The sequence below is a fragment of the Zonotrichia leucophrys genome, chromosome 12, assembly GCF_028769735.1.
Source record: "Zonotrichia leucophrys gambelii isolate GWCS_2022_RI chromosome 12, RI_Zleu_2.0, whole genome shotgun sequence".
Lineage (NCBI taxonomy): Eukaryota > Metazoa > Chordata > Aves > Passeriformes > Passerellidae > Zonotrichia > Zonotrichia leucophrys.
In genome coordinates this window covers 7,058,584-7,083,066 of record NC_088182.1, presented here as the reverse complement: position 1 = coordinate 7,083,066, position 24,483 = coordinate 7,058,584, and the positions used below count along the sequence as shown (strand labels likewise).

Here is a 24,483-nt window from a genome sequence, read left to right as displayed (position 1 = left end):
TACCTTGTTACCTTACTGCAAAGTCTGACTCTTGTTTTACACTATTTATGACAGCTTGTACTTCCTCATTGCTTGTTTTACCTTTAAGTCCTCTCCAGGGCCTCTTTTGAAGCAGAAAAAAAAAGACAGAAAAAAAGGGGGAGTATGGATGAAAAAAGGAGCTGATTTTCCTCTAAATTTTGGTAGAGGTTCTCTTGAAGGTTACAGGTTTGCATCCTGAGAAAAGCAAGGGCATCACAGTGGTTTCAAACTGCTAGGAAGGTGGGGCTGGCCCCATATCCAGTTCAGCTGTGTCCACACACCCTCCCCAGGGTTTTCCAGAGCATCCCAGAGCAGCTGGGAAAGCTCTCCACACAGGTTACTGCCACCAGACCAGAGTGAGGAGTTTTGCTTCATCTTAAGGAAGGAATCACTGCAGCCTGCAGCAGACAGCCAATGGCACTGTCAAAAGGAAATGCTCCTGCTCCAAGCTGAACTCTGGCTTGCTTGGTGAATTTTTCTGAGACCATCCCTTGCTGTTACTTGCTGCCAGCTGCCCTTCCTTTCTCCAGGGCTCACACTGGCAGGGACCAATTCATGTCCAGCAGAGTTTAGAGTTACATCCAATTTCATGCTATCAATGAGGATTTACTCCTTTTTCAGCAGAATTTTATTTGACCCATTTTTCTTTTCCTCTGCTCTCCTGAACCCCTTCCCAGCAGCCTCTGCACAGGGAGAGTTTTGTTATTAAAGATTCTTATGAACTCTTTGTCTTTGAACAGGAGAGGTTTACTTTTGGCTGATAACTTGCATTGAGTAAATTCAGGCAGCAGTGGAGAGAGATTCTACTCTGCTGTGGCATGCTGGTATGGCAGGATGCCTCAGGGACACAGATGTGCTGGCTGTCCTGCCCTTGCACACTGCACTGCCTTCCCTCCATCATCCCCTGCTCTATTGCTACCCCAACTGCAGACGAGACAAAATATAAGGTAGAGATACCAAGGGGAGTTCCTGCCTGGCAGTGGTTCATATGGTGCTTCACAGGGTGGTGATAACCACTGATCTGGTTAAACAAAATGTATTTTGATTGTCATCAACCAGAGAACTATTCTTATTTTGAAACATATCAGGTTTTCTCAAGATCACTAATGACAAAGCTCAGATCAGGCTCATAATCTGATGTTACAACGACAGCATTTCTACTCCTATATTTAGGACAGAAATAGATATTATTTCTTCCATTGATGATGCTTTTTTTTTAATCCATACAATGGATGAAACTGCAACTGGCATTATGATAGGAAAGCGTAATGATCCAAATGATCTCACTGAACATATATTTGGCTATTTTAATTGACAGAAGTAAAACTTCTACTGCCTGCCAGACATCCTCAGCTGCTCTGCAGTTGCCATACATAAAACCAGAACAAAATGGCCAATCAATGACCCTGAATAATTGCCTTTGTTGACTGTTAATAAAGGGATCAGGAGTTACACAGCTGGGCAAAGGGCTGCATGTGAAAGGAGCAGAGTCACCTCCCAGCACTGAGCAGGCAGGGCTGGGGGAGCAGCAGGGCTGCAGCTGGTACCCCTGGGGAGAACAGCAGCTCATCACTGAGCCAAACCAGTACCAAAACTCTGCTGGTACCCCTGGGGAGAACAGCAGCTCATCACTGAGCCAAACCAGTACCAAAACTCTGCTGGTACCCCTGGGGAGAACAGCAGCTCATCACTGAGCCAAACCAGTACCAAAACTCTGCTGGTAGCCCTGGGGAGAAAAACAGCTCATCAGTGAGCCAAACCAGTAGCAAAACCCATGTCCAGTTTTCTTCTCCTGCTTTGCCAGGACCATGCTGTCAGCAGGGACTTCCCAGAGAAAAGTTGTGGTACCAGCCCCAAAGAAACTCCTGTTCCTCATCTCAAATACTGCAGATGTTCATGGGAACAGACCCTTTTCCAAATACTGCTGCTGCTGCACACCCATGAGGGGCCACTGTAACCTGAAGGATCTCTAATATAAGCCAGTATTTAAGAGTGAATTTCTCTTCTATTAATCTAACTGGCATCATCCCCTCTAACTCCATTCCCCTCAAGCAGACCAAACCACGCTTCTCTTGTCTGACCATCACTCTCCCACACAAAGTTATTTTGGAATCATTTTGACAGTGGCAGCCACAGCTCCTTCAGCTAATTTACACTCAAATGATACCTAACCATCTGAGCACAACTGTTCCCAGCCAAAATCCACTGTTAGGGAGAAAAAAGGGCAAATAAAGAGAAAATCTATAAGCAGAAAGGTCAATGGAGAGCAGAGTTAGAAGGTCAATGAAAATGACTACTTGATATTTTACATTTTTTGTAGAAATACAGAATAATAGAATGGTTTGGTTTGAAAGGGAATATACAGACCATCTTTTTCCAACCCTTTCTGCCATGGGCAGGGACACCTCCCACTAGACCAGATTGCCCTAAGCCCCATTCAACCTGGCCTTGAAAGCTTCAGTAATCTGAAGTTTTGCCCTGAGCAAAACTCTGGGCAATTTATGCCAGTGTGTCACCACCCTCATGTTAAAAAATTTCTTCCTAATACCTAATCTAACGCTCTACTCTTTTACTTTAAAATTGCCCCTTCTTGTCTTATCACTATCTGCCAGTGTTGACAGTAAGAATTTGGATATGCATGGGAAGGGAATAAAACTTCAAGCTATGAGGGGATGGTGAGTACCATGATGAGGAACTGTTGCTGACATTACACCCTGCATCAGAAATAAAGAGCACTGGGTTTTAATGTGATTTTAAAATACAAAATAAAATGCTACACTTGGCAAATGGCATTCTCATCAGACCTAACAGGCATCATGGTGCTTAATAAAATTATTATGTCAATAATTTCTCCATGGACAACATCTCTGTTTTGCAGCTATTTTGTCAGTCCTGGTGCACGAGACTCCTGGCACTGGCAGCCCAACACATGCCTGCAGCTCATCCCACCAATGTTGCACAACACCAGCTCTCCAACAAACTGGCAGAAATATCAGCATGATAAACGACTGGTGTTGAGAAGAAATACAAGACCATTTAATTACTCCGCTATTAGAATTTTATAGTTTAAAACACCCAAAAGGCTCTCTCTTTGTCAGGTTTGGACTTAACTAGGTCACGAAATAAGATAGTTATATTTAGCAAAACTCTCCACAGAAGACAACAACTCGTGGTCCTCAGCCTGGGAAAAAGAGAACTCATCACTGATGCTCCTTCTGCTAAGGATTAAAGCCTAACACTCCTTCCAGCATCCCACTGTTATTTGTGCTATCTTCCAAGGTCTCCCACCTTGGTTGGTGACTTAATATTTTGATTCTGATTTCTGATACCTTACAAAATACCATCAGTGTACACCTTGCCCAGTTTCCCTTCCTGTGGACTAATGATGACTGGAGATGTGCAGTTTGGTGCTGCAGTCAGTCCAGCTGCACACACAGGCAGCAGTCAGGCAAGATGCAGAAATGAGCTGCACCCATGGGAATGAGCAGGAACTTAACCAAAACTAAACTTGGGCAAAGTCAGGGTGCCTGACCTGTGGCCACTGTCTGTCACTGTGCCTGCTTACTCCCCAGCACCTTTTGAACTGCAAACATCATTCCCCATGCAGCACGTTCAGAAGTGGACAGCAAAATTATGCACTTGTTCTTTGTTCTCATTTATTGTAGGAAATGCCTATAATTTTAGCTGTCTCCTCCTGTGCACATCTGAGGAATGTTAAGGCTCAAGCCTGAGCACACAAGCAGGCAACCCTGGTTCCAACAAAGCCCACAGGGTGCTGGAACCTGGCTGTGGTTGGGGCAAAGAGGGTTCAGACTCCAACCTCCACCCCATGCTGTGCTCTCCTGGGCCACCAGCACTCAGAGCTCATGGAAACTCCACTCACTTCCCTGTCACAGCTATCAGTGCTTCTACAAAGACTCCACGACAAATAATATTGCACTATCACCTCCCCATGTTCTTACTGTTCTCTGTCAGCGACAAAAAAATTGGATCAAAGGCTGGCTACAACACTTGAAAAACACATGCACAGATCACTGCTGTTAGGAAACATCACTGCTTGCCTGCATTATACAACAAAATCTGTGCTATGGAGGCCAACACAGTTTTTACATGATAAAGGCTACCATAGGCCTTTTAAATACATGAGAAATTGTATTTGAATTTGTGTTGCATCCAATTCCCTATTGAACTTGCACTCTAATTTCTCACAAACATGAGTAGAATCAGATGTTCCAGAAAAAAATGTAGTGTATTGAATATGAAAACTCAGCACTGAAACTGAGGTAAGGAGCAGGTTATGTAAGTTAGGAATACTGAGGCTGAGCCTTTGAAATGCATGAAATCTACTTTGTTGATCATTTCCCAATTTATAGTCAGCTCAGTGGGAACAAATATGTGCCTGCTTTGATATCCTTTTGAAGAAAATTCTTGGCATCTCATTTCTGCTAAGAAATATACCTATTCTCTTTTTAATTTGGTACTTTTTAGATGAAAACTGGAAGATTAACTCAGCTGTATTTTATATTCATGAAGTACTTTCTATGGCCTGATCCATTCCACTCCCAAAGTTTCTTCTAAATTAAAATTACACTATCACATCCCAAGCTGTGACAAGATACAGTTTTCAAATTGCATGGAACACTGGTGGCCTATACAATGAAATGTAAGGAGTGAAGGAAAGGACTGGTGAATAATTTTTTTTTCCCTTTTTTTAAAATAACTCCCTTTTCCGGAAATCTGAACACAATATGGACTGCAAAGAAGCAGCCTTGAGGAAACCACATCTTACAGAAATAAGATTAGAGAAAACCTAGTAAAATATTAATGTAGAACTTTCAAAATATTCCCTTAGTGGATGATGTATGTCAGAAGAATGATCTCTCTATATAACATGATAAAAAGAAAACCAAAATAATAGTGTGTAACCTTAGGCTAGCACAGCTCAGTGGGAACCAGCCCAGGCTCTCTGACAAGACATTGCTGAAATGAAGCCCCTGGAGCTCTGGCACAAGCCAGCATGACCATGTATAACCCCACCATGACTGTATCTTTCCATTTTGCTCCTGAGATAGGCATTAAAAGTTCCCCAGGAAGGTAATCACTGATAAAATACATGAGCAAGGATTGAAGTGCTGCAAAGCATTGAGATTTTCATGTGGAATTCAAATTAGATTTAAAGACCTACGTGCAGAATTAAATTCTAGCGGCTCCATTGTATTTCCAGTTAAAAGGAAGAGGAAGAGAAAGAGAGGCATTAACATAGAGCAGGGTCATGCACCAGTTATGTCTTATTAAGTATTCCAGCCTTCCTTAAGATAAGCATCACATATGGGTTCTTTTGCAGCTAGCAGTTCCTTGCTTAAAGAGAGAGAGGTCTGGATAACACCCCTTCTGTCTCCCAAGGCCTCCTGGGCTGATTGACAGGAACATGTACTGCAGGGAACAAATGCTGCTCAGAGAAAAAAGAAGATTACGTTCTCCAAAAGGGGCCAGTGGGGGCATTTCTTTGTCATGTCTTCTGCTCATCATCTCTGGTTGAGGGAAAGACAAACAGGAGGAGTGACATTTTCCTTCCCTAACAAGACACAGTCCACAATGTTTCTCCACGTTGAGAAACTGGTTTTTGTGCAGAGTGGCTTGCACGGAATTCAAACTTAGAGAAGCAAGAGAGATTGCTCAAAATAAAGGCAGCATTTTGAGAGCCAAGTCCCACCTCTGGAAACCTTGGAACCAGATCCCATGGAAGCCAATTCAGAAACTGAGCTCTGGCCCATCAGGTTAATTTTTTGTTGGTTTGGGGTTTTTTTTGGTTTTTTGAGGAGAGATTAGCAATAAACATTTAATTTTTATGCAGCACATTTAGCTATCACTCCCTCCCCCCTGTAATGGACACCATTTGGCTTGGCTTCTCCTCAGGCAGACCCACCAGGTGTTTTGAGGCTGGACACCCTGCACAGTGGCAACATACTCCATGGGATCATTGGGTTTTTCAGTGCAAAGTGTTTTTTTCTAAATCAGCAACTTCTTGTCCACTTTTTTTTGCTCCCCCATTTCTCAGTCTACCCTCTCCCAAAACCAATATAGGTAACACCTCTGGAGTCTGTACTTTGTGCCACCCCAAATCTCCTCTCCACTGAAATAGTTTCAAGCTGTAATTCCCCAATGTTGTCACACTTAGTGATGCTCAAGGACTCTCCCATTTCTCAAGCTTTTGCAAAACCTTCCCCGCCACTTCAGCATCTCCCTGCACAGCTGTGCCAGGAAGGTTCATCTTCCCAACCCTCTCTTTGCTCAGAGGTGGAAGCAGGCAGGCACTTGCAGAGGCAGCAGACACCAGAACAGCTCTCTATCCCAGTTGGTATCTCAGGATCCAAGTGTTTCCCTTCCCAGAGACCTCTGCTGCAAGTGGCAGCAGATCAACACATCAGCGAGTTCAATCCTTCATACTTTCACCAGTCTCTCCTACCTAGAGCCAGGAATTCACAACTCAATTCCTCTTTTCAGAATGCAAGGTTATGGTAGGGAAACAAAATTGTATTAATAAATATTGATTTGAAATTATGCTCCTGATCTGGGGAAAAAGTCCAAATATCTGGCTAAGAAGCAGAAAAGTCATGCCAACAACTATATTTTCAATGAAAGAAAAGAAACAGCAGTCCTTATATAAAAGGGCTAAGGTAAGCTGGAAAAGTCAAGTCATCAATATGATGTTTTATAAGGTAACCATGGTTATTTTTTATGCATTCCCTTGCAGCATGAATGCAGATGATGAAAACTACTCATGGGCCAACTGAAACAAAAATAAATGAAAGAGATATCTTGATGGTAATTTAAGCCTCAAACTGCAAAAATTAATCAGTCCACACAGACAACAAGGAACGTTCCGCTGATACAACACCACAAAAACACTTTGTTAATTAGATGAGGGTAAAAAGAGTTTTTATCATTTCACAAAGGATGAGCATCTTGAAAATCACCCTGATTTTAGCCCTAATGTACCTGCAGGGATTCATGATGCTGAAGTAGGAGTTGTCCACATGGCCTCTGGATAAAGTCCAACTGTTTGTAATTTAATGCGTACAAGCAGGTGGAAAGGCAGAGGAAGGGGGTCCTGGCATGCTGCAGCCCTTTGTGCAGCCAGCGAGGGGTCACTCCTGGGCTGCATCCATGATTCTGCTCCACTGCTGCTTCTTGAGCATGTTTGGCATGATCTTCCATGACACTAACGAGCTCTCTTGGTGGCTCTCACCCTGCTGGCAGGTGGTGTCACCCCTTACAGCAAGGCAGGGGACAGGAAATGGTGAGGGTGCCCAGTTGTGACAAATCACAGAATCTGAAAACAAGGCTTCAGCTCAGAGGAGTCCTTGTGGACTCCTGCAGCACGTAATGAATTAAACCTATCTCCAGAATCCCTAGGAAGAGCGGCTCCCAGTAACCAAGATGTTTTGCATGATAGCAGAGAGCTGAAATAAGAGGCTGCTTCTCCACACCAGAACCTGTCTGGATGCTGAAACCATTTTCAGTCCCCTAAATAATACACCATGACAAGTCACTGCTGGTTTTGGTGGAACAAGTGACACTTGTCTAGGCTGTGGAGAGGCAGCCTCACCCCTAAACCCAGAGGGAAGGAAGGAAGTAGGGTGGGAAGGATTCACTGCAGAAGAGTTCTTCAGGCTAATAAACATCTCTGGTTAGTGTTAGAAGGAAACAACTGAATTCTCTGCAAGTCTTCACTATTGTTGCATGACATTATAATCTCTCTGCTAGATATATGCTCTTTAGATGCACACTGGCCTGGTTTCTGTAAAGGGACTGAAAACCAGAAATCCATAGAAAGGCCAGAACTGGAAGTTCCTAGTACACGAAAACACATCCCCAACTGGCAGCTAACAGGGTTAAAACACCCTCTGATTAAATGAAAGCATCTTTAATTAGTTTAATTGACCATGCCTCAGCCAAGACCATCTGCTCAGCAGCATTTGCCTGCTCTTTGCAGGAGCGATTGATCAGCCATAGCTGGAGAATACAGCATTAGGCTACATCAGATTTATTTTGTTTAATAGAAGAGCTAATTTGCTTTAAATTTAATTACAGGGGCCAAGATTGCTCTCTAAGTCCATAACAGCACATAACATAAGCTGATCCTACAGCTAATGGGTGCACATGTAGGTCCCCACATGTCTGTGCAAATCAGACACTGCATGATGACAGCTGGGGTCCCACCCTGGCAGAAAGTGGTCTCTGCATTGTCCTCCCCAAAAGGCAGCAGCACTGCTGGGCTGGCAGGGCCACCCTGGTCACTGCCCTGTCATGTCCTTTCAACTGGCTGAGGTTTCACTGGATGCTGGAGCTGGCAGATGTCCCATCTCAACCACCCCTCCTGCTCCAAATTACAGATATGAAACGATGCATCCCACATAGGAACCACATAGAGTCACTGTTCCTGTGGCACAATCATGGCACCTCTCTGCAGCTCCTGGGTAGCCTCCATCAGCAAACCCCTCCCAAAGGATGCACCTGGCAACCGAGGGTCCAGCAGAGCCAGGCACCACCCTCACCCCTGACACTGCACTGTCCCTCTCCATGCCAAAAAATCATTCTACAACACATTGCAGGCTGAGCTGATGGAGAAGGGCAGCTGCTCCTCCTCCCCACAGGACCACGTGAGTATCTACGTTGTGCTGTTACGACAGGGAAGATTTCATTCACTTCCCAGAGCTTTTCCTTTTCCAGTTTCCCACTGGGCACAAAACCACGGCAGGCTCTGGGAGCTGCTTGGCCCTGACAGGAAGCTGCAGCAGCTGCAGGAGTAATTACAACCCTGCAGAAGGCTCCAGGCTGCCATTTCTGTTTCCATGGAAATAAATACAGAATTACTGAAAACAGACCGTGATGCTTTATGGGGTTTGAGGCTTTTTATCATCTCTAAACCACTTTAACCCATTTTTATTAGTCGTGGTTTTGTTTTAAGTGGTGGGGAGAGGGTGGGGTGGGGATGATGCTTACAGAGTGAAAATAGGTGGAGCAATCAAAAGGAGTTTCAAATAGTGAAAGAGAGGAGGAAAAGCCACAGGGTAAGGCTGATGCCCTGGGGATTTTCAAGGGGGAGAGCAGTGCTGGCCAAAGCTGCTGGTTGTCCATGGCACATGCATCCAGCCTGGGAGAGAGGAGCCCATGGAGGCTCATTGGTTCTCACCATTCCCAGGACAGGCTGTTTGTAGGGGGCTCTGGGGTCCAAGCTCTCCCACCCTTTCAAAGGGGCATTACAGCCAGAGTTAGTGCTTAAATGCTCAAAACTGCAGATACATATTTAATAAACACTGAGCTTCAAGATGAAGCTAGAATAAAAAGGAATTGCTTTGTGTTCCTTAAACAGGGAGCAGAAGGGAGGGATCTGATCCTAACCTGAGGCCCTGAACTGAAGGGACAGGGATGTGCACAGACAGGTAACTCCATGCTGTGCACAACAAACCTGGACTCACTCCTCATTGCAAGGCATGGCTGGGAATTCCTCATCACAACAAACCAAATTAAATACCTGGTCTGGGGAGGATACACGCAAATCAACCATTTATTCGGAGGTGACCTTAGCCTTCATCTCACTGTCTGAGCCGTCACAGTGCCTCACATGAGTTTCTGCCCCTACTTGGGCTGCAGTTTCCAAGTACCACTACAGCTTCTCTGCTAACAGAACGGATTTAGGAAGTATTTTTCAGGAGATGTCTCCAACTTTGAGCTAAGTCAGCAAAGTCAGCTCATGCCACGTGTTTGGCACACGCTGGGTACAGGATGGTCCTGTGACTGTGTGCCAGGCACATGATTGACACATGCTGGGCATGGGATGGGCACGTGAGGGGCTCAACACACCAGAGCAAGTGAAGAAACCATGTTGGGCAGAACCACATGAACTGCAGAGATGAGAGAGGGGCAGAAGGCAGGACACCACCTCAGCAAATCATTTCTAATACTGACTTGAGCTAAAATCAAACACTTGAGTTAGTTTATTTTGGCAGGGGAACTTTCTGCTATGTGAGAAATGTCAGCCTTTGGACATAGTGTCCTAATTCAGCTGCGAAAATAAATGTCAAAACAGTGAATTCTAGTTTTAAGCCAGCTCCATTTGAGAAAATTTGGGTTGAAATGTTTCCTAGTTAAAATCACAGGGCCCCAAAACTTATGAAACAACTCCAATTGCACTGGTGAGATGTCTTTATGCCTTTACATGAAATAGCCAGACAGCAATGACACCTGGTGTGTGCTGCAGCCCACCCACACATGCACACTTCTCTTGCCTTCTACATGGATGGACAGAAATAGATGCTGAAAAACCACGACCATGTATTAGCACCACTCAGCAGGTCAGACATGCCTATAGTTAGTTATTTGCTTTCAAACCTTACATCTAAGGGAATTATGCTTAGGACAGGTTATTCTGTCACAGTATATGGGACACTTCAGGCCTGGGAATGCAGAGAAAGTCTGACTGTGAATCCTGAGAGTTCAGGCAGTTCTGCAGGGAGAGCCCACTCTTCCTCTGAAGCAGGAGGATGGACTTGCACAGCTCATCACAGACAGATCTGAACATCTGCTCCTGCTGCAGGATTAACTGAACAGCACTGTACCAGCTCTGGCTCTTCTCACTGTAGCTAAAAATGACTTCCAAACACAGCTTGAGACAGAAAAGTAAATCACTGCCCTACGGCTGGGAAAGAACAAGACAGGGAGAACACCACAGCCTGATTTCAGAGATGTTCTGAATTCAGCCATCATGAAGGTCAGCAGGAAATAGAGTACCCTAGGAAATGCCAACTGCAGCAAGAACCCAAGTTTGAAATTGCCCAACACGTACAGAAAACAGCTCTTCTTGTACTCTTCCACAGCCACAGGTTAATTACAAAGCAGAAGAGCTAAATTTAAGTCTTGCCAACAGGTTCTGGACCAGAAAAACCAGACTGAAACACATTTCTCCCTCCACCGCCTCTCACAGAGCAGAGGAGCTTGCTGCTGGAGCCAGAGATGCTCAATTCCCATGCTGACTCCAGTGGACCAGAAACACCAAACCACGTGGCATGTGTTATGCAAAGAGTGCAAGACTCGTGTATTATTTAAAATGTTCTAGTCAGAGTTTGTGCTTAACAACACTGTAATCTTCACAACTATGCTGCTACAACACCACTTCCCATCTTTGTTTCCTAAAAGCCTTTCCAACTGCATTAATACCTTGCTATCAATAACTGCTATCTCAGATCCTGCTAAATCACTGCTATCACATTAAGAATACACTTATCTCATGCTCCCTGGGGCTACTGTATTAAAAAATCTCTTTAAAAATCATCCTCCTTCTGCACAAACAAAATATTATCTCAGAAGTGAATGGAAATGCAGTCCCAGTGATGCAATCATTATGCAATTAGTGTGATGTAACAGGAGGCTGTAGAGAAAAGCATCTACTTTCAGACCACAGAAGTACCAGCAGTGTTTGGGGCTCTCAGTATCAAACAGAAGACAACTAGGAGGACAACAAGGCAAAGCCTTGCCACCCCTTGTCTCCTTGCACAGCCTCTGGGCAATTTCAGCCTGCACACCAAGGCAAGGAAGAGCACAGACCAGCCAGCCCCTCCACAGAAGACAATGGGCTTTGCTTTTCTAACCACAGGTGACTGACTGATAAACTGCATGAACAGCACTGTGCTGCCACACTGGAGAGAGTGATGGCATTCACACAGCCGGCCAAGGAAGAGGCTGCTTTTCCCAATTCCTCCCAAGCATGGCAGACAAGCACAGGTCAAAAAAAGAGTAGCTTATACCATACCAAATTACCAGTGAGAAGCTCGTAACTACCCCCAACAGACTGGCTGCAAGCAGTGGATGAGTCCCTGCAGAAAGAGTAATGGTGAACAGCAATTTCTGTGCTTCACGGCCAGAGAGAAATACAAAGCATCTGCTGCTGGCCAGAGAGCTCCAAAGACCCTGCTGGTACAGCCTGGATGACATGACCACAGGTAGCATCCAAAAAAGGGTTCTCAGAGTAAAACCTGTGGTTTCCCTGGCTGCTCTGCAGAGGGAGAGGGAGCAGCAGTGACCTGCTCCCTAAGGGGCAGGATCCCACCCACAGCACTTTAACCACTGCCACTGCATCCCAGGAAAACACCCAGCTGCTCAGTGACTGCTGACCCTGCAGCTTTCTGATAAATGCATTGCACAAAGGGCTTTCCCTTCTGCATAGCTAATCCTCACTATCCAGGTATTAAAAACAGAGTAACTTCCATGCTAATTCTAGCTGTCATCAGAAATTATGTCTTCCTGTAAAAGCTTAAATTACAGGTTTACTCCCTTCAAGTATTAGAAAAGACCCAGAATTAAATCCTCCAGGATAAAAACCAGGACTCATGCAGGAAAAAGATTGCTTGATGCAACAGGGCAATTTGCAGGGAGCAGCCTCTGGGTTCACAGTGTCAGCCAGAAAGATTCTAACGAGCAGAGACCACAGAGCAGGGCAGCTGTGATCAAACACTGTTTTCTGCCTCAGTGGGAAGCACAAACCAGGAGGGAAGGATCACACACACGCTCACCCTGGTCCTTAGCAAAGCACAGGTCAGACAGACACAGGGCTGGAGTTGGTTTGAGTCAAAAAATAAACCAAAACACAGCAGAACTGACTCAGTTCTTGACACATCACTGAAAACATTATGGTTTTGATTTTAAAGAATTCTTCCAACAGAGGATGGAGGCACAAAATCTGTGTAAACAAAATTCATGAGGGCCACTGCAGTTTTTGCTATGAAGATATATTACTCAGGGACATTTATTATCCTCTCCCCACTCTGCCATTAAGGTTTGAGATGAAGAACAACAAATGCAAGATAACTAAGGCTCTTTACAGGGGTAAAACCAGATCAAACATAATTCTCTGTGTCTTAAAAAAAATTGGAAATGTCTAGACAGAAGACAGACAGAATTGGTCTCAAATGCATTCATTTCAATAAGAAGCTGAAGCCTAATATTACAGGGAAAAGACTGTTGTCTGCTCCTCCTCCAAAAACTTTCCACACCTTACTCTCTGTGACTCTGGCATCCTTTATCCCACTGTGATATTTATATCCAATAGCAGGGGGCTGTAATCTGGGTCACCAGCAGTCTGGATAGCCACTGACAGCCCTCAGCAAGAGCTCTGGAAACACAAGCAGCACTGCAGAGTCCTGGCCTGCAACTCTGGAGAACTGGCCCTTCTGGGGTAGAAAGAGAGGAATGGGAAAGGTTTCCAAGTGCAAGCAGAGCTATCCTGAGGCCACAGGGTTTTGGGATGGTCCTTCCTTCCACCACAGGCATGCAGGGATCACAGAGCTCCCTCTACTTAGGGAGAACCTGTATAACCTCACTGAGCAAGTCTGCATAAGCCACCACCCCAGGGACTCTGAGACTGATACCTCAGGCTGTAAGAACCTCTGTCATTCAGACTGGTGATGTGACACAGGATGGGCAAACAAGCCACAGGCAAACAGCCCACTTAACCACCCCAGAGCCCTACTCACTCAGATACAGAGCTGAGGAATAAAATTTTCCCATCTCAGCAATCCTATGGAATCGAGCAAGAAAATGAGCAAGAGAAGGAGGCCCACTTGGATAGCCAGAACAACACTGGCAGTGCAGAAGTCCCACCATAAACCAACCCCCTCTTTCTTGGTAGAAGTTCTCTCCAAAAGAGTCTGGTCAGACACAAAGTTTCCAGTTCATAACAGCATGGCAAGCCTTCCCCAAAAAGCCCTCTTCCATTCCCACCTTACCTGACATGCATTATACAGAAGCTGATGCTCAAACTTCTTGATCCCCAAAATGTTCTGGAACATCTCATAGAGCTGCTCCTTGCTGAGGATGAGCTCCGAGGCAGCGCTGGCTGTCATCCTGGCCTGCTGCTTGCGGGGATCCTCCTCCCCACGGTAAATGGCATCAAACTTTGCCATCCAGGAGCTCAGCACTGTCTCCTTGCTGAGGCCATCGATCTCGGGCAGGCTGCGCACTCTTTTCTCGATGTGCTTCTTGAAGACCTCCCGGGAGTCGTTCGCCGAGCAGCCCCCGCTCTGCACCATCCTGGCAACGCGGTCGCTCTTCAGGAACACCTGCGAAAAAAAGGGGGGTTTCAAATGGTTGCAGCTGGAAAAAATCCCCCTTAAGCACCACAAGAGGTGGTTTTGCTGCTGGGGAGCTGCTGATTGACTGCCAGGACATTTTCCAACTCCTCACTCTACTGCCACGTGTTGTCAGAGGTTTTGGCTGAACTTTGTTAAGCATAATGGAATCAGGTGAAGTTTCTGCTTTGCCTTCACTACAATGAAATATTTTGATGCAATTAGGACTTGATGTGATGTTATGGTCACACCTCACCAGATACATAAGTCCACTTTGGGAAAGCAGGATTTTATTTTGTTCCATCTGATGTTTTAATAAGGAAGTTCTTGCACAACTACATTCACCTAACCATGTTCTGCCGTGTTAGAGGGAGCAGAGTCATCTTACTGAAGCCAACAATACTACACTGGATTTATTCTGGTGGCCAGGCCCCTGAAAAACCTCTTCAAGGACCAGGTTTGCAGCCTAACTCTACTACACCAGAGGAGATTCTTGCTGTCTGCCCTGCTGACACAGGAATGGGAAGTTCAAGATGGTTCAGCACGGCTTGAACCTTTGCAGAGATGCAGGGCACAGACAGCAGGAGAAAGGGAGGGAGAAGACATTTCATAAAGATGTTCTTCCCACTGCAAGAGCAGCAAAAGGGTCAAAACATGACAGACTCCCACAGACCACAGATGTCCTGAGAGCAACACAGAGCTGAAGGGTTAGAGAGTCAAAGGGATTTTGTGTTGGCTCTCCTCTCCCAAGCCCTGAACAGAGAAGAGCAAACAATATCTAGTAAGAAAACTGCTGTTTTATTAATAATGCTGAGAACTGATGAATACAGCAGCTTGGGAAGAAGCTGTGCCCTCACAGGGGTGTATCTGTCAGCTCTCAATAATTAAAGAGCTTGAGGATGACCTAAGGACGTGACAGATTTATTTTTTATATACCATTCAGCAATATCGTACTCCATGTTCCCAGATGCTTGATGGCGCAGGCATGTCTTGGCAGTAGCAGTGGGTTTTGTCCAAGGACCAGACCAAAAATGATGCTGAGGAAGAGCTGAGCCATTTCCTTCCAGTATCACCATGGGAGCTCTCACTCCCTGCAGACAAGACAGGCAGAATGCCACCAGCAACCTCTTCAGTCCATGCTTAAACAACAGCAGCATGTGCTTCATTTCCTTGTGGAGATTAAATATGAGTGATAATGCCCCAGGTGTGTGCAGGTGCTTTCAAGTAATGGGTGAGAGCCAAGCTCCTGATGCAACCAAGGCAATTATTAGCACACTGACTGCAGGAAATGATGGGAGGTCACAGTGACCTTCCCCACTGCAACATCCTGGGCTCCCATGTCCCCTCATCCATGCCAGGTGCCCAGGCCTGAACCTGTGTGACAGTGCTAATCACTTCCCATACCTACCAGGGCTGTTGTTATCCATGGTTCTCACCTCCAGCATCCTCAGCAGTGGGATCTGGCTCCCCATATTCCCTCAGCCCTGATTCTTCCTCCCTGGGTGTGGAGCAGCAGCCAGCAGAGGAAAAGAAGGCTGCACTGGCAGGGAGGAGGCAGGCACAGGGAGCACCAGCCAGACACAAAGCAGCAGAAATCATGAAATAGGAAGATTTAAAATAAGGAAAAAAAAAGTGTTCTGTCCTGTTTTCTGTATAAAACACCAGGTGAATTGCCTGGCTGTAGGATAGCTTAGAAGAGTTGCCAGGAGCCAAGCATTGCCTAGAACAAAATTCTAGCATAGGTGCACACAGCAAATCTTGCAGAAGGGAACTGACCTCCAGGAGCTGGGTCAGGCACCTCCTGCCACACCCACAGATGAGCCCACCATGCCACTGTGTCTCTGTCTTCCACAGCAGAGTGGAAATGGGGCTAATGAAGCGCTTCTATCACATGCACTGAAGTGACTGCTGCAAAATGTGCTGGTGACAGACAAAGCTTTACTCATTAGAAGTCAAAGGAGCTGAGAAAAGCTCCCCTGCAGTGTGTTGGAGTATGCTGGGCCTGTCTGTGCACACGGGTCTGCAGCATTCCTGCAGGCACAGCGCTGCTTTGCAGAGCAGCAGCAGATCACTCAATTCTTTAATTTGATAGCAGCCTGTGAACTAGCCTGAGACTGACAACCACATGCTTACCCTGACAGCCAGAATTAACAGCAAAATGTGGCCATGCAAACACATTCAGGGCAACAGCAAATGCATTTCTGACCTACAATGTCACCCTTATCTTTTTTTCTCTGCAAAAAACCCAATCATTCCCAGGTAATGAACTTATCCTGCACCATTAATACGTGGACCTTTTAGAAACATCAGCCATGTCCTGCACAGAGATTACCAGTTTCAGCTGTGTGTTTTCCAAGCCATTTTGCAGATTTATAAATCAGTCAATGCTGATTTCTAGATAGCACCCAGCAGAAGGACAGTTAATTGAATAAAACTGAGATTTGCAGGAGCTGAGATAAGCAGAGTGATTTGCACAATGAATCAACCAAGGGGGGCACATCTCTGCAGAGAAGAAGGGAGATCACTCTCAGCAGAGAACACTGCTCAGGCATTGAGGGGCAGATGCTTTCTGTGGCAAGGCTTTGCCTTGTGCCACTGCAGCACACAGCCATCAATTAAAGGAGACCAACAGCTAAAAAGAAGAAAAAGAAAGTTGTGCTAAAGGACATAGAGTAATGCATTACACTTCATGTGGCCTGTTTTAAGCAGGACAGAGCCAGTGGAGGGTCTACTTGAGAACATGGGCCTGTGTACATCTAGTTCTAATCTACTGCTCTTTTTCAGTTTGGTAACTTGGAGCATTTATACAGCACAGGACTTCTGAAGCTGACAACAATCAGCCAGACCAGCAATGGAACAGGGGTGTATATTTTGCCTGGTTTTAAGCAGTTTCCTTTTCCTGCCCAGTAATCTTATCTGAACAGATTATGCTGCTCTTGCATCCTAAAACACAGCTCACTCTATCTTGAAAACTTTCTTTGAGAGCACATGTTCAGTGAAGCTGTGATGATCCCTTGGCAATTTCTTTTCTGATAAAAGATGTAAATGACTCTTGGCTTCCTTCCTGTACAGAGAATGATGTAGCAGGAACTACTAGACTGGTTCAACAGAGTCAATCCAGAGATAATTTGTGCTTTCCTTACACAGAAGCAGCTGCTGTCATATCCTATAGAGTTACAATTCTCTTCAGTTTTAGTATCTGATTTTGGTCCCCTCTTAGATTGCACTTCTAGAGAAATATTTTATGTAGGCAATTCAAAATCTTCACCTTCAATGACAGAATAGCTCTAGGGAGAAAGAGAAGTGGTTTGCAGAAAGGCTAGCAAAACAATAAACAACACTCCTCATAGAAAAGACAAGCACCGATTTCCTTCAAAACCAGAAACTCTTGCCTTCCAAGCAGAGATAGAACAGGCAGCATTATGGGCTGCATACAAAGAGATGCAAAAAGACAGATATGCATAATTATTCTTTTGCACAATTATGAACAATGTTTCATGTTCTCTAGTATCATCTAGTTTCATAGATGCACATCCTCCTCACTCCCCCTTTGCTTTGCAGCACTTGTTAGGCCAAAGAGAAAAGACAAGACTCATGCTGAAAATCCCAAAGTCAGTTGGACACAATGCAAAAGCTTCTGCAAGAACTGAATGTGCTGCCCAGATTTCTCTTGGTATTTTTCACATGGAGCACATGACATTGATTTTACTGTTTTGCCATCTTCCCTGTTTTAAAATACACGGTTCAAAAGTATCAGGAAATTCTTTTTCAGCTCTAAAGAAGGCAGTCTTCCCCTATAAGGAAACACCATGGCTTGGGGGTTGCTATGGTTGTTCCATGGTTTACATTCAAACCCTGAACATCCCAAACATTGTGATGTACCAGACATCAGACAGAAGCCACTTTGCATTTGCCTTTGCTCCATACTGTGTGATAATGGACAAACCATTAATTCAGAATTCGAGCCCATCTGTGAATAGGGAGGAAGACAGGGATTCATAAGAGCATTGCATTGCCTCTCCTTACCTCATAGTAGCTCTGGACAGCATTTATAAATGCTTCATCTGCCACAATCTGGGTTTCTCCATTGAGAAAGGCCTGGAAACGATCTTTGATTGTCTGGAGCTGCTGCTTACTTATCTGTAAAACATGCCAAAAGAAGAAGATTTGTCAAAAAAGGTTTATGTCAAGGGGAAAAACTCAGTAATTGATTTGCAGTACCTTATTGGGGTGTTTATAACATGCATTTATGCATCACAAGCACCTGAATTCACCCTAAGCATCATTTCTAAACAACTCTGCCACCAGATAATATACACAAGACTTTTACTACTTCAGGTATACTCAATTCAAAAGCAAGCTGCTGTGTGAGTGCTTGCAAGAATCTGTTTTGGTGCAACCCCTTCCCACTCAGCCTCTCCTCCCCTTTAGAAGCTGAGGTTTCATACCAAATGGAAAGCCTTGTAAGCTAGCTTTTGGGTTTTGTTTGATTTTTGTTTTTCTCCTTGCTCATTTTGTTCATTTCTTTTGGCTTTTCACATACAAAACATCAGTCAAAACCAGTGGTGAAAGAATTTAATGTTGAAATCCTATGAGAGCAAACCTGTTCTCCTTTTCCTAGCAAGGACTTTCTCTGCTGTCTCTTTGCTGCTCAAAACACTTCCTGTCCAGGAATAACTTGTATAACCTGTATAACTTACAATTCTAATTCTGTCACAGTGACATCTATAGAAAGTTTACAAGGTTTATTCCAGCCTTGTAAGATAACATGCCATTATATTTTCAATTTACCTGTCAATTTAAAACCAGAGATAGATAAAACCCCACCTCTTCAGTTTACAATGCAGACAAAGTCACAGCAGGCACGTAAGTAATGCATCAGCAATGCCAGTCTAACATCTTAAGATGTAGACAACACTCATGCTGGAAAACTGCGGGGATTGAAATGTAGCTGGGGCTGGTTTACTGTGGGGTTACCTCACATTCAGGGATAAAAATTAATTTTGACAAAAGGAAGCAAACAATAAGTGTATATTACAACTTCAAACTTAAAGGGAAAGGAGAGCAGTAAGAATTAGGATAGGTATTTATTGGTGACCAAAAAGTCTAGAGAAGTGTCTTTTTTCCTCATTTGTATGCCAGTGGAAGAAACTATCCCATTAGAATGGAAGAGAATGATAAAATTAATGGTTTTAAGTGTCTAAATGGCTTTGAATAAAGTATAAAAAAAACCTGCAGAGATTCTAACAACTAGAGCATAATGACACCTGGTAAACACCACTAGTGATAAAAAGCAGGAGAGGGACCACTTGGAAAATGCAGGGATAAATATCACTGCAGCTACAATCATGATGTGCTGTGTGGGGTGTTTGGGGACTGCAGTAGTGAACATCATGAACACTGGTAATTAATGCCTCAGCACCACGCTGAGGGGGGTGAGTGAGCAATAGCAATTTGATGTGATAATCTGGGATTATCCAGCTGCTAATGGAGAAGTGTTCATCAAAGTGACAAAAGGAGACTTGCTATGCTCTGCTTTAGAAAACATGGAACAGCCTTCACCATCTCGAGGGTGCTGCAAAGGTGGGTCAAACCCACCCCCAAAGTCCAGCCCAGACTTCAGAGGGTCTGACATGTGCAACAAAGCTCAGCATCACAGGGCTGCAGTAAGGACCATCCCTTAGCCTGACCCACCTCAGCCTCAAGCCATGAGCCCAGAGGAAAAGCATTGACAAAAGCTTAAAGCTTTTAGGATGGCAGATTCTTAGGATCAAAAATTAGATCCTATCTGCCATGTCAGGCACCAAAACCCCTTTGGGGTGTTTGCCAACAGCACCCTAGGCCCTTGGGCAACATGCACAACAGGCTCCAAACCCATCTGAGCTGATGGAATTGAAAACTGGGTCAATGATAAGAGGAACCAGAGACAATGCAGTGAACAAGGACACCTGTGGGAAGGTGCTAGGTCTGTTTTTATTAATCATTTAATTATCTTGAAGAAGCAAAAGGCAAGATGTTAATTAAATGTATTGACAGTTTTGTATTAGCAAGCATTGTGAATGTCAGGAAGAAATTACAGGGCAACAGATGCTTGAAAAAAAACAAGAAAAGAAACAGGAAAAACTACAGGTAATCTTGAAATCTGCTGCTGAGGCACACAGAAAGACATACTAAGAGCACAGCTACTCTCAGCCAAGAGGCTTTTCATTTGGGATTTTAACAACATGCGTGGCATATTTATTACATTTTTGCAGTCAGGTTATTTCTTAGGACAACCCCCAAAAGTCCTTGTTTGTTCAATTCCTATAATGCCATCTAGCAGCAGTATTCTATCCTCCTTCCTCAGTACTGAATGGGCTACCTTCAGAAGGAATGATGCTCCTTGAAATTCCTAGAAATTCCCAATACGCAGCTCACACGCAAGCTCCTGGGGGCTGTGGAAATGAATCATCAGATCTGTCTCTAGGAGAGTGTCAGCTGCCTCCTCCTCAGCCAAGCTGTATGCCAGCATGTTCCCCATCCAGGGAAAAGGAGATCCTGTCTGATCACACCTGGCTGCAGCACAGTCCATTCCTCAGCTCACAGGACCCTCAGTCTGACACCCTCACCAGAGCAGGAGGCAGCAGTGGGCATTGACCCATGGCAGTGCCACTGTGAGGGGTGGTATCAAGGAGGCAGCTCATCTGAGATACAACTGAACTGCTGTCATATTAAACTCAGCTTCTGCAGCACAGCAGCAAACACCTGGTGCAGAAAGCCACACCACAAGGGAGCAGAGGAGACCAAACCTGCAGGTCAACCAAATGTGTCCAACACACTTCACCTCCTATTTTATGCCTCTTTCCTTCCCCATCAGGCATTGCTGCCAAATCCCAGAAGCACTTTTGGGGCAGCTGGGAGGCTGCACGTCCCAGCACAGGCTGGAGCAAGGCAGGGGGGCAGTCTCAGCACCAGAATCACTCTCCAGAGCCTTGGCAGTGCCAAGTGATGCCACTAACTCAGCCACAGGCTTAAAAGAGCACGTGCCCTGAACACTCAACTGGAAGCTTAAGTGCTTTAAAGGCATGGGTGTTATTTTATCTCCTGTAATTAGAGGCACCAGTGATAAGCTAGAAATCCACATAAAGCAAGCCAACAGCTTCTGCAGATCCAGTAAGGCCACTCACAGTTACCTTCCACAGGGTGTTCACAAATAGCAGAGAACAGCAGAATTATTTCCACTTGGAAGGACATCAGTACAACACCACAGCCTTCACCCCAGCTGTGGCAGGCACCCTGTTAGGCTGCAAGCCCAGCAGGGCTGTGGATGTTGGGGGCACAGCCTTGCTGCCTCCCATGCAAACCAATCCAAGTGCCATCACACAGGAGAGCTGGGAGTAAACAGGAGAACTGGTGGATTCAAGAGGTTAATTCTGTTTACCTTCCCTCACTTTTCCAAACCTCTCTGATGTCCCCATTACAACTGCTTCCCATGTGTGAGCCATTAAAAAACAAATAGTCATTTCTGCATTCTAGAGGGATCACAGAACACAGCACTCTGGATCCAAGAGAACTCTCACAAGTTAATACTGTGATGTGCTTATGCAGCAGAGTGTTTTCTAGACTTTTACCTGTCTGGGAGGATTTAGGTTGCCAGATATACACAGGCATATTAAAAGCTGTAATGAGCTGAGTGAACTCCTGGCACAGGGACCAGGCACAGCACCCATGGAGCTTTTGGGCTGGCATCCTTTGTGGATTGCATGGTTTTCTAAAAGAAGCTTGGCAGATGTCTTTCCCATAACAGATAACATTATGGGAAGAGCTCACCAGTGACTAGACATGGGACCCACATGATTGCTACCTTCTTGGTCTAATTTGTTAAGAAAAACCACATGCCCAGCAGAATTTAGAGACCTGACCAAAGACCCACCTGCCACAAGCAAATCACAGAGGCAACCAAATGAATTTGCTTGATGCAGATCCCAGCAAACAGCACATCAGCATCTTTGGGACAAACATTCACCAGCAGCTTTCTTGCTCTGTGTTATTTTTGCACATACTCAGTCTGACTCAGAGCCAAGTGCAAACGTGAATGCAGGGAGCCATGGCACCTTCTCCAAAGTGTTCCAGCCAGTGAACAGCTGGCACCATCTCTGCACATCATCTCCAGCCTCCTTCACCTACACCAGGGAAGCACAAGCACTGCAGAGGAGCTGTTTGCCACAGAAAACTTCCCTGAACAAAGTTATACACAGCAATGTGTCTCACTGAGCCATCCTCTCTCCAGAATGCTTTGCTGAGTCTCAGCATATAGGAATAGGAATAAGTACATCACCAAAATGGGCCCAGGGAGACTGTAGCATCTCCAGCCTTGCAAATTTCCACAGCCTGACTGCATGAAAATTATCTGGTTTGGGAGGGAGTCCGGCTTTGAACAGGGAAATTGGGCCAGGGACTTCTAGAACTCTCCTGCAACCTCCATTATGCTACAGCTACCATAACCAACAGAAGATTTGGAATGAAGGGCCATCCTAGATTGCCTATTCCTGAATCTGTCATTAAGCAGCAAGCTGCAGCATAGCACATTCACACCTGTACAGATACTCTAACCTGCTAATAAAGCCTTGTCCATCAATGTGAGGCTGCTGAAATCAATCAGATTTGGGCTCTGTGGAAGGATGTTCCCAAGTGAAAGGCACCCTATGTTTGAGAAGTGACCTCCTTCACTGCCACACTTGAACACCTCTGATCAAGGACTGAATGTTTCAGTGCACTGATGCCTCACAAAGCCCTTGCACACTGCACATCCCACTGAGGGCTCTTTCCTGCAGGCAGGACACGAGGGTGCACCACAGCACTGCAACACATCCCTAATGGCTCAGCCCTTCAGCATCATCCCTGTCCCAGAGGAATCATTTCAGCTGAGGACTGCAGGTAACTCCCAGGGGAAGGACTGCAGGTAACTCCCAGGGGAAGCCCCTCTGCCTTTTGCCCAGAAAGCCCAGCAGCAGACAGCCATGAGCAGCACTGAGCTCTTCCTGCTTAGGGCACCTGCTGCTCAGGGACCACTGCAGGGAAAGAAGGAGGAATATTTAACTGCTCACTGTGCTGTTGCTCTGGGTTTGGTTTTGTAACATGTAATAAATATTTCATTACTCCTCAGCACCAGGTGATTTAGGAAAAATCTAAACCAACCAAATGAGCATCTCTCATCATTGCTGCTTTTACAGCCAGGAAACCAGTTACAACACCAGCAATGTGGGAGGGAAGGAGGAGGGAGGAGGCCAGAGCAGACAAGCACTGGTCTCAGGAGAGAGGCCAGAGGCACCAGCAATGGGCATGAGACTAGAAAGAAAAAATCAGGTTATTTTGCACTAGGAGAATGTATCAGGTTGTCCCTCTGCTGATGCTGATTTCCCTGCTACAAGAGAGGGCCACAGGTGGGGTGACTCACAGCCCCACCATTTGGGGTTTTAATTGCAAACTCTCCTGAGCAGATGTGGCTGCTCTGCAAACAGCTGAACACTGCTGCTTTTCACTGCTCACATACACAACCAGTGTTAATTGGCAGTCTCAGGAAACTGTTCCCAGCCACCTAACAGTGCCTTTTCTGGTTGTTTCAGAGAAATTTAATACTTTTTACCAGAAAGAGCTTCTTGTGCTTTGGTTCCTGATAGCCACCATGCATCCTTCCAGGGATACCTTACAGTCTGACCATATGCAGATCACTGTGCACACACCCACTGTTTTCCTGCTGCCTGTGCAATTCCCTCTTTGTGGGTGCTTGATTTGCTGCCTCTCCCTTGGTCCAGTGCTTTACAGACCCTGATGAATCCACATTGGCCACCCACTCTCCAGCCACATCATCCTTTGTGAGTGGCAAACAAGAAAAAGGCATGGTCCTGGCAAGCCACCCTAGTGTCACCTACTCCTCTCTCAGAAGAGGTGTCCAGCTGATTTGTGGCAGAGAAAATGACTGCATCACGACCATGGCTGGGTTTGCACACGTGGGCAGTGAAGAGCACACGCAATTCCTGCCTGGAGCAGCTCATGCCCTGTCTGCTCAGCCCACCTGTGATGTTGGGGATGGGTCAGAGCCATGGGGATCCTCTGGGAGAAACGCTTCTACCTGCTCACCTGCCCTGTGCTCAGAGATCAGGGTTTGAGCACAAACAATGCAAACAGCTCCTGGGTCCTTACACACCAGCACAGCACTGATTTGGAGGTCAGAGACTGAACCAGCCTCTCACTTGAGCAGCCCAAGAACACAAGAACAGTATTTCCCAACCTAAGGGTAAATATCTGCTTCAGCAATGTGACCAAAGGGGACAGAAAACCCACTAGAGCAGCCTCC

The 24,483-nt window shown here is 45.4% G+C and overlaps 1 protein-coding gene across 13 annotated transcripts in view; it reads right to left on the bottom strand.

Annotated features, from left to right (window-relative positions):
- The window catches only part of CADPS (calcium dependent secretion activator), a 202,736-nt gene that overhangs the window by 144,256 nt on the left and 33,997 nt on the right, over window positions 1-24,483 (bottom strand). For all 13 annotated transcript variants that reach the window (XM_064723741.1, XM_064723742.1, XM_064723745.1 and 10 more), the window contains exons 2-3: window positions 18,174-18,287; window positions 13,806-14,138 (exon numbers count right to left, since the gene is read on the bottom strand). In XM_064723741.1, coding sequence (XP_064579811.1) covers window positions 13,806-14,138; window positions 18,174-18,287 — 447 coding nt within the window. The remainder of the gene's footprint in view (window positions 1-13,805; window positions 14,139-18,173; window positions 18,288-24,483) is intronic.